We start from the raw sequence: 11,194 nt of genomic DNA on the forward strand, positions 1-11,194 counted from the left end.
TGTTTAATTTATGCAATCCCAATTTCCCAATTCCTTTTATAATTCAAGCAATTTACATTTCTTGCACTTTAAGTTTCAGTCATTTACATTTCTTGCAATCTAAGTTTCTGCAATTTATATTACTTGCACTTTAAGATTCAGCTTCTTTACTTTCTTTGCCCTTTAATTTACAGTCAATTTCCCCTCTCCCTTTACAATTCATGAAATTTAGCTTCTGTCAATTACAAATCACTCAAATCAACTATTGTTCGCTTGACTAAATCAACCACTAAACTAAAATTGCTCAATCCTTCAATCCCTGTGGGATCAACCTCACTCACGTGAGTTATTATTACTTGATGCGACCCGGTACACTTGCCGGTGAGTTTTGTGTTGGATCTTTTTCCACACATCAGAAGCTCCCCCTTCTCTCTAGAATTAGGGTTTCTTAGTTTAATTTCCTTGTAATTTCTATTTTTAATTCTTGTTTTTATCAAGTTTCTTCTACTTTTCTTTGTTCTATTGTCTTAATTTTCTTAGTTTATCTTGTTAATTTCTCTATTTTGTCACTTTTATGTTTATGAGCACTCTTGTTATTTTAATTTATAATTAATGCAATTTATGTTTCATGCTATTTTATTGTTTAATTGAGTTGTTATCTTTACTTTCCTTGCTTAGTAGTTGTAGCATTTATTATTTCTTGTTATTTATCATACTTTCTTTTTATGCCCTCCAAGTGTTTGATAAAATACTTGGTTGGGTTTTTGCCTAGTTTTTCACACTCTTAGTTGAGAAATTGGTTAATTGGGTGAATTTGAGTTGTGGATATCCATTCCACATTGGGTGAGGATTGTTAATTGATTTGGTTTCCACTAACACTAAGCCTTCCATTAATAGAGTTGGTAAGGACCTGTGGATTGAGATCAATTATGCTCTTTTAACTAATTCTCAATGTTAAGATTGACTAATTGGGATTAATTCCACACAATTACCATGTTTGTGGTCCATAACTAGGATATAAATTCTTAGTTCCCCAATTCTCGCCAAGAGTCCTTTTTGCTTTTTAATTCCCTTTTTATTGCTTTAATTGCTTTCCTTTTAATTCCTTGCATGCTTGTTTCATTCCTTGCTATTTACATTTCTTGTCTCTTATAATCAAAAACCCAAAATCCCCCAAAGCTAATAATATGTACATTTTATTGCAACTCCTAGGGAAGACGACCCGGGAATTAAATACTCTCGGTTTATATTTTGTATTGATTGTGACATTCTTGGATTTAAAATTTGATTGGGAATTAATTGTTGATTTGGACTATGATTCTAGCCTTAGTGCCACAGAAATCTCAATTACCCATGACTAACAGAATTTCATGTCACATATCCCAATTAGCCCAGATACTCTATTGGAATCTGTGATGCATTCTCAAGCTGCAGCTCAATACTATCCCGCCAAGGACTCGCAAGAACTCATGTAGAATAAGGGGTCATACGCTGGTTTCACCCCAGATTCATAAGGATAAAGAACGAAAATGCATCATAGAATGAAATCAAACATATATTAAAGTAGAAAAGTAATGATATTAATCCATAGGAATGAGCAGAGCTCCTATCCTTAACCTAAGAGGGTTAGCCGCTCATAATGTACAAAGAAAACAGAAGTAATGTCTGTGCTTCTCCCCTCCTGGGAGGCACAATCCTCAGGAGGAAGGAAGTCCCTTATTTATAATAAAAACTCTAAGACTAAACCTAAAAGATATTATTTTTAATTAAAAATTACAAAAAGAGAAATAAAATAAGCTAAGAAGTGCTAAAATCTACTTTGGGGCCCACATGGTGAGTGTTTGGGCTGATGCTTGGCGTCCAAATCAAGTTCTGGGCGTTTCCTGCTCCCTAGCTGGCGTTGAGCGCCAGTTTGGGCGTTCAACTTGGGAGGTTGGTCCTGTTTGGGCGTTGAACACCAGAAAGGGGGTAGTTTGGGCGTCCAACTCCCGTTTTAGGCAGTCCAATTCAAAGAAAAGTATAAACCATTATATATTGTTAGAAAGCCCTGAAAGTTATCTTTCTAACGATGATGAGAGCGCATCAATTGGACCTCTGTAGTTCCAGAAATGCTTGTTTGAATGCATGGAGGTCAGGATCTGACAGCATCTACACTCTTTTCTTTGCCTCTGAATAAGCTTTTGCCAAAACTTGCCAATTTCACCCAAAAATCACCTAAATTCATAGGAAAAACACAAAAGCTCAAAGTAGTATCTAAAAAGTGAATTTTTCACTAAAACTTACTAAAACATAATAAAACTTAACAAAATATACTAAAAACACTAAGAATATAATGCTAAAAAGTGTATAAAATATCCGCTCATCAATATCTTATCTTAATTAGAATAATTAAGATAGCTTCTAATTCAAATTCGAATAACAGAATCAAAACATAATTATATTGAATTCAAATATAATAAAAAACAGAATCTTCTTCAATCTTCAAAACGGAAATCAATTCCTTGAGGTTGGACTTTGAGGACTTCATGAGTGGCATGGCACGTAAACTGCCTGGCGTGTAACTGGACTTAGTATTTTGGGCTAGGTGTGGCACGTCCACCGGCAGCGTGGTACGCCCTTTTTTTCTTGGGCCTAGAGCATGGCACGCCCTATCCTAGGCATGTAACAACTTGCTTTTAGTTACTCGCAGGGCTGGGCTTTTCCTTCAAGCGTGGCATGCCTCTCCTTGCATGTTGCACCTTTGGCCTTTATCTTCATGGAATGTGGCACGCCTCATAGCTCGTTGCACGCTGGGCCTGACATTCCTCTTAGGCGTGGCACGCCCTACTCCTAGTGTGGCACGCATGGCTTCTTCTGCCAAGGTGTGACACCAGGATGTAAGCCCCGAGTAATTAGTAAATAATTAACTAATAAATTAATTATTATTTAAAAAAAATTAGAAAATTAAATTTTATAGTTTAATGAAGTAAAAATAATTAAAATATGAGTTTTGACACTAATTTTAAAGATTTTGGCCCAAAAATGGGCCAAAGGGCCGAACCGATTGGACCGGATTCAAACCGGACCCAAGGCCCAACATATAAAACTCTCAATCCAGGCTTTCTTCCTCATTTTCACTTGAAATATGCTGGAAGAAGAGAGGAGAAAGAACGTAACGGAAACCCTAACGTCTCCAAAAATTCAATCATCTATAACTTTCAATTCGGAGCTCTAATTGACGAGCCGTTTATGGCCACGTGTTCATCTCAGAATTCTCTACAAAACCCATAGATCAATATGTAAGAATCTAGCAATTTCTTACTCAGCCATTCTTTCTTAATTTCGAAATTTAAGGTTTTGATTTTGAGAGATTATGTGGTTTTGATGTTCTAAGGTCGAATTAGCTCGTGGATAGTGTTGGGCTTTGTCCATTTCATCAGTGGGTAAGGTAAGAAATTGTTAAACCCTTGTGAATTATTAAATTAGTGAATCCTGTGATGATTATAGTGATATTGTGTGAATTAGATTGTGTTCTTGTTGATTTGGAATTTAATTGGGTGGTTTGGCACGAAATCCGAGTGATTAAGGTTGAGGAATTGATGTTTGGAACTTGGAGCTTGTGAAAGGAAAGGTTTTTGAGGAGTTCCAAGCTTAGGGAGAAATTGGCCAAGGTATGGTTTTGGTTTCTCGTAGTTAATGTTTAATGTCACGTGAAAACTTAGGCTAGAAGACCTTAAGATAGGAATGAACTGAATGAATTATTGATGGATTGTGTATAAATGATGAATGAATTTGTATATGTTGGATTATGACTTTGATGAGTATAAAATACTGATAATTGTTGAGGGTTGATGGAGAGTTTGTGAAATTGAATTGAATGGATTGGTTGAGAAATGTGTGGTTTGATTTTGTAAACAATTTAATATTAGAAGTGGTTTGATTTTGAAATAATTTAATACTAGAAAGGATTTGAATGACTAAGAGGTGTTTGGTTTGGTGGTTGGGACCCTTGATAGGTGGCAAAAGTCCAAGTTTTAGAGGAGATGCTGCCGAAATTTTTATGAAAATAGGTTTCATTTGGAGTGGTTATTTAGAAAGATTTGGATTTTTAATGATTTTATAATTTGATTTTGAGCTATTAAGAAAATGATTACATTTTGAGTTTGTTTTATTTAGAAAAGAATGAAAGGTGTTTTGAGTTTGACTTATTGATGAACAGAATGGGAGGAATCATGATGATTGAATGAGAATGAAGAATGATGAGATTATGATTTTAAAGTATGATTTTGAATGAAATCGAATGATAATGAGAATGGGTTTGAAAATGAATCTGAATTTGATTAAGATAATTGTGACCGGGTAAGAGGCAGTGGTGTTTTCCACTTGCTCCAGAAAAAGACTGAGACTCGACTTCGGGTAAGATGCAGTGGTGCTATCCACTTGATCCAGGTAAAAGTTGAGAAGCCGAGTAAGATGCAGTGGTGGTATCCACTTGCTCTGGATAAGAGTTTGAGACTCCGGATAAGATGCAAGGGTTAATTTTTGTCACCACTTGCTCCGGGTTGAGAACTGTAACACCACCTAGGTAAGAGGTAAGGGTGAGGTGGTTCTCTTGCTCTGGGTACACGGGTAAGATGCAAGGGTTGCGGCGATGTCCCACTTGCTCCGTGTTTGGTGTTCTGTCCAGGGTTAGCTACCGGACATGTCGGGTTTGACTTTATAACCGATAGATAAGACTCACCAGCCATAGGACAAGCATACATCATATGCATATGTTTGTTTTGTTTGATTGTGCATCAATTGGGCTTACCTGTGTGATTATTATGCTTACCTGCTATATATGCTACCTGCTGTATGTGTATCCTACTTGTGTTTGCTTTGTCTGTATTGCTTGTCATGCACCGGAGTTTTAGAGGAATGGATGAAACAGAAAGTGAAAGATTGGATCACAATTAGATTGGAGGAGATATATAGTGAATTGTAAGGTTAGAGTTTAATGAAACAGAAAGTGACCTGTAGAATTAGAATTAGAGTTAGATTGAGACTTGGATACCTTAGAGACTTTTAACAAATTTATGGTTTAGTTTATTCCTTTAAGTTTATATCTGAGTGTCGGAGTTCTAGGATTACCTCTGCCTTTTCCGTGACCTTTTATATTAACTATGTGGGCACCTTTACCATGCTGAGAACCCCCGATTTCTCATTCCATACATATTGTTGCTTTTTAGATGTAGGTTAGGAGGTACCTCACTGAGCATTCTAGAGACTCTGTAAAAGCGAAAAAATCTGGGGACTTTGGGTTGTATTTTATTTATGTTTATATATGTATATAGATTCTCCATCTTGTATTTTATACGTGTCCCTCTTAGATGTTAACTTGGAGAAACAGGTTGTCATTTTTACGAGTCTAGGATATTTTGGGTTATATGTATGTGTGTGTGTGTGTGTATATATATATATATATATATATATATATATATATATATATATTCTAGTCGGCCTTTGCTTCGCAGGTCGAGTTCGGAGCTTGATATTTGTATTTTGGAGTTCTAATATATGTTTATGGTCTTTTAGCCTTCCTTTTGATCTTGCTTATCCGTCTACGCTTATCTTTCGTGAGCAACGCGATTTCTTTTTCGATTTTGCTTAACTTCTTTTTCAAGGCTCCTAGTTATAACTTCTTTCAACAATATCTATGTACGTATTTTGTTTTTAGAGGTTGTAGTTCCTTACTACCCCTGATTTACGTCCTAGGTGTAAAACTCTGTGTGGTAGGGTGTTACACAGGACATGGCACGGCTCTGCTCCTACATTGCACGCCTTGCTCTTCTCCCAGGGCGTGATACGCCCTGCTTCAAGCGTGGCACGCCCATGCCAAGCTCTTCTCTAGGGCGTGACATGCCTAGTCTTTAGCTTACTTGCATGACTTGGGTCGTCACGTACTTTACTTGCTCTTTGATCAATATCTCTTTGTCACTTGATTTTTATCTCTTTAATCCTATATTTTTTTAAAAAATACTTTGAAAATACTAAATAGCAAATGATATTAAAAGTAATGAAATTAAAGGAAGATTATGTAATGAAACTTATAAAAATAAGAAAAAAACAGAAAAATTTAAGAAAAACTACTCAGAATGCAAACGGATCATTAATCAATACTATAAAAATGAAAAGAATACTGAATCCATAAAATGTTTGACCATCTTTTAATGATATGGTAATAAATTGACATTTTTTTATTGTCCATGGTATCCCCCAACCCGACAAGTCAAGGACTAATTTGTCACGGATCGGAGCTCCATTTAAGGGTCTACCACTGGCCAATAGGTTGCTGCATGCACAAGCCGGAATTCAAATTCCTGATACTTGCTTAAGCGGACGAGTGAGCTGACTACTCGACCAACCCAAGTTGGTTGTAATAAATTGACATCTACAATTTGATTATACTGAACCAACAATGCAGAGTATTTAATATCCTTCAAATTACCTGGTGTGTCAGCAACAACCTTAAAACAAACACTTACTAAAACTAAGGTTTAACTAGAATGTAGTTTAAACTAGGATTTAAGGTTTAGGGTTTAGGATTTAGGAGAACATGCAGTGCTTAACAAAGTCGCTAGTATTATAGTAGCGTACATGTATAAATACCATATTTAAGAATTAAAAATGCCCTTAACTGATGCTAAAAGCAAAATCTCATTACTTGTCAAGTCACGTGGCATTGGATATGGCTTTCATAAAAAAGTTAAAAAGAATAATTTAGTGCATGTTTGGGTGTCATTGTGTATGTTTGGGCGCTATTATTTTGTTAAAAAAAGATCTTTTTTCAATGAAAAAAGATCTTTTTTTATTTTTTAACGTGTTTGACAAATTTCTAGTAGTAAAAGTAAAAGCACTAGTAAAATAAAAAAAAGATCTTTTTTGAGAAGCTGTAATTTACATCTTTTTTTAAAAGATCTTTTTTCCTTAAAAAAAAAGATGTTTTTCATGTAATAAATAAACAAAAAAGTACTTTTATATTGTTATACCCAAACATAATTGATAGATAAAAAGACCTTTTTACATGAGATATCCAAACATAAAATTACTTTTACTTCTCTATAAGATCTTTTAAAAAAAAGATAACTCAAAAAAAGATCTTTTCTTAAAACCTCACCCAAACAAGCCCTTATTTTGTTAAAAAAAGATCTTTTTCCAATGAAAAAAGATCTTTTTTTATTTTTTAACGTGTTTGGCAAATTTCTAGTAGTAAAAGTAAAAGCACTAGTAAAATAAAAAAAAGATCTTTTTTGAGAAGCTGTAATTTACATCTTTTTTTAAAAGATCTTTTTTTCTTAAAAAAAAGATGTTTTTCGTGTAATAAATAAACAAAAAAGTACTTTTATATTGTTATACCCAAACATAATTGATAGATAAAAAGACCTTTTTACATGAAATATCCAAACATAAAATTACTTTTACTTCTCTATAAGATCTTTTAAAAAAAAATAACTCAAAAAAAGATCTTTTCTCAAAAACTCACCCAAACAAGCTCAGTATATTGAGTAGCCCCTCTTTTTTTTTTTTTTTTTTTTATCAGAACAAAATTCATACCCATAGGATTCCGGACCACAAATTAAGAGCGGAAAAGAATAATGTTATACAACACTTTCGATGCCACGAAATATCTAATCGAAAATATACACTTAACTCAATATGTGAACTTTCCCAATGTTAGATAAACTAGTGTATGACCCCGTGCTCAGCACGGAAAAATTTATAAAAGTAAAAAAAATTATATTCTTCGATATTTAAAATAAAAGTACAAAATAATTATTATTTTAAGAAATTTATAAAATTATTATTAAAATCAAAGTTTAACTTAAAAAAAGTGAGTAATAATTATTTTATATTTTTTAAGGTCAAATAATTATACACTGATACAGAATTTAAAATAAAATTAAAATATTTACATTAGAATACTATTTTTTTCAAAGACTTCTCTATAAACAACATTGATGATTGAATTTGCAGATATTCCTACGTGATTCATAAGTAAAACTTTTAAACCTCTCTTACTCTTAACTCTTGAAAGTGCCACATATAATTGGTCATGTGTAAAAACTGGTTTGGGCAAGCACAATCCAACATGAGATAAAGTTTGTCCCTGAGACTTGTTAATTGTCATAGCAAACGATACTATTATAGGAAACCGTCTTCATTGGAATCTAACTGGGACGGTTTTATTTGTTGGTACCATATTCATTCTTGGAATTAAAGCAATATGACCAACATTGTTACCCGTTAAGACTTCACATTCTATGACATGATTTCTAAACTTCCTAACTTATAGCCTTGTACCATTACAAAGACCACTGAATTGGTCAATATTTCTCAGTAACATCATCGGAACACCAATCTTTAGTATTAATTTATGTGGAGGCAAACCAGAGTAATTTATGCTATTCAGTAATTCAGGACCATAGAGATCTAGTTGACTCTACTCTATATTTCCTTCATCCATACAAATGGAATCCGAACTAAGATATAATTTTTTCCCTCCAGGAATGATAGCCATCAGATGGTTGTTGACCTCTTCAACGATGTCTATTGTGGGAGCCAGTATAGTTCTTGCTTTGAAAAAATCCTTTGAGGACATGTTTTCCAAAATATTTGGATAAAAAAAATGAACCAACTCATCAAATGCTTGGTCTGAAGAAGGAATAACAATATCTACTGGAAGACATATCTCATATTCACCATCCATATTGTCACCTATTAGACCATCACCAACTTTCAATAACCACTCACCAAATTGCTCTGTCTCATCTTGATCTGAAGCAGTCTTCTCTACAGAGAGTCTTATGTTTTTTGTTAGTTTGAGCACCTGACAAAACTTCCAAAGGTAAGACAAATTCACGGTTGAATGAACGATATCTTGTCTCGATCCTCGTGGAATGACAGGAAGAATTTGTCTAAAGTCTCCACCTAGTACAACCACTTTTCCTCCAAAGGACAAATCTTTGCTATATGTTGGAGAACACCTCAGGATATCACCCAAGCATTTATCAGGCACTTCATAGCAGTACCTACTAACCATTGAAGTTTCATCCCAAATTATAAGTTTGGCTTTCAACAGCAACATTGCTTGAGGGGAACCAGGTTTGATGTTACATACAGAATCCTCAGTTATGTTCAGCGGTATTTTGAACCCTGAGTGTGCCGTTCTTCTATTGGGAAGAAGTAAAGATGCAATACCACTCGAAACAATGTTTAACACTATATCACCCCTTGAGCGAATCTCAGCAGACATAAGGTTCCAGAGAAATATTTTTCCAGTACCCCCATGACCATACACAAAGAAAAAACTCCCCTTCATCACAATACACAGCTGTAACAATTTTATCGAATGCATATCTCCGCTCAATTGTTGCGATGGCTAACATGTCTGAGGCATTTTTCTTTAAATCATCCCTGTTAAAGTTTAGCTCTTCCCTAATAACCCTTTTGGTTAACAAAGAACTATCAACTTCAGTTGCTAAAGGCATTGGAGGATAGTCTTTCAAGGTTTTACCATAGGAATGTAAGATCTTGTCTATATCCATTAAGCACAACTGCTTAATCTCATCATCTGACATTGTTAATTCTGCATATTATACGATACTGTAAAAATTCAATCAAACTAAAAATGATCAATAAGGAAGAACTTTTATCATTGTAATTAATAAAAACCCACCCCTCATGTTCATCACAGCTCTCTGTCGATACAAAATATCATCTGAGAGTTCATACCAACATCTATCCCAGACATGTTCTGGTCTTGAGATATTGTTGGATATTAATAGAATGACAAATAACCTCGTAACATATGATCCTGAGGCCTATGAGCTTGCTTTCTTAATTGCATCAATGAATTCTTTGTCATCTTGCAAGAGTCCAAGGGCGAAGTATGCATCTCTATACATAGCATAAATTGTTCCTCTTACTGTTCTTATATCTCGAAAACTCATACATCCTCTTTGAGTATTCAAGAGAAGTCGTTAGTAATATTCTTCAATATTTGTTGCAAAAAATTTGGTTAAAATCCCACTTTTAAGTTGTTAAATGGATTAAGCTACGCTATTTTAATTATTATGTAGCTACACATCCGCATAAGAATAATTTTCCTAAAAAATATAGAAAAATAAAAAAATTGTATAATCTACAGATTATAACTGTTGAAAGTTATTTGAACATTTATTTTCTAGTGTAGATAAATCGAATAAAATGGACGTGGGATATAGGCTGTTAAGATTTTAAATTTAAGTTATTAAATAAGTAAGATCAAAATTGAATATAAACTCGTCATTACCTGTAGGTACATGAGTCTTCCAATTGCGAAGCCTTTCTTTCGAGGAAACCACTTTGAAGAATCGTCCTTCCAAACAAACTTGGTTGGAAACTCGGCATAAGTCAGACTTCGAGCATAGGGATATGACATGTTCGCCGCCATCCATCCCAAAAACATGGACTTATGAGATATTGCTCTTTCGACGATATCATTCACATTAGAAGTTTCACCATAAACTACATGTTGCTCATCCACCAAATGAAATGGAAGTCTAATCACAAATGGTTCTTTCTCTTGAATTTCGTATCTAAATAGACGCCAGACTGCCTCACATGCCGAAATGTACCTACAATCGTAGTAATTCCTAATTTCCCTCAACAACTTGTGTGGCTTCTGACGGATCACCAGCATTGTATAGAGTAGTTGTTACGTGGTCATTACCCTTGTGTACATACTTAAACAGATACTTAATAGAACTTGTTTGGCATGTGTATTCCACATTTATGTGGCACCCGAACTTGAGCAACAATTCTGGATTATACGGAACAATGAACTTATTGTCTAGTACACATTCCTTTTCTTTACTGTTCGACCGTTATCAGTACGCCTATATTTGGAAAATCCGGTCTCATCAATGAGTGTTTACTGTCTAAACTCTTTAGGATAGAACTTTGAACATGATCCATTCTTTATGCAAGGTGAATTCTTGTTGTATGGACCACATGGACCATATACCATGTAATTTTGAATAGCTCCATGTAGATTTGGCCTTTTATTTTCATCAGGAATCTCAACTGTTATAGATTTGGCCTTTTATTTTCACGTCAATTTCAGAGAGGAGAGGAGAGAAGTGTGGGAGTGGGAATGGGTTACGGGCTTAAGCCGTTGGGGATTCAGTTTTTTTTTTTTAAGTCAAAGCGGCACCGT

At 34.4% G+C, this 11,194-nt stretch overlaps 1 protein-coding gene across 1 annotated transcript; it reads right to left on the minus strand.

Annotated features, from left to right (window-relative positions):
* Positions 1-8,437: 8,437 nt before the first annotated feature.
* LOC140180170 (uncharacterized) lies at positions 8,438-10,678 on the minus strand. Its single transcript, XM_072220596.1, has 4 exons — positions 10,289-10,678; positions 9,674-9,695; positions 9,441-9,583; positions 8,438-9,310 (listed from the first exon to the last, which is right to left on the minus strand). Exons 1-4 carry the CDS (start codon positions 10,676-10,678, stop codon positions 8,438-8,440), a joined length of 1,428 nt encoding a protein of 475 aa, XP_072076697.1.
* Positions 10,679-11,194: the final 516 nt, after the last annotated feature.

Source organism: Arachis hypogaea, chromosome 16, assembly GCF_003086295.3.
Source record: "Arachis hypogaea cultivar Tifrunner chromosome 16, arahy.Tifrunner.gnm2.J5K5, whole genome shotgun sequence".
Lineage (NCBI taxonomy): Eukaryota > Viridiplantae > Streptophyta > Magnoliopsida > Fabales > Fabaceae > Arachis > Arachis hypogaea.

Excerpts from the sequence above, each read along its gene's own strand:
- LOC140180170 (XM_072220596.1), bottom strand. The coding sequence starts at position 10,678 with ATGCTGGTGATCCGTCAGAAGCCACACAAGTTGTTGAGGGAAATTAGG. Across the intron at positions 9,696-10,288 it reads GAAGACTCATGTACCTACAG|AGAGCTGTGATGAACATGAG; the intron begins GTAATGACGAGT and ends TTGTATCGACAG. Across the intron at positions 9,584-9,673 it reads AGCTGTGATGAACATGAGGG|AATTAACAATGTCAGATGAT; the intron begins GTGGGTTTTTAT and ends TATAATATGCAG.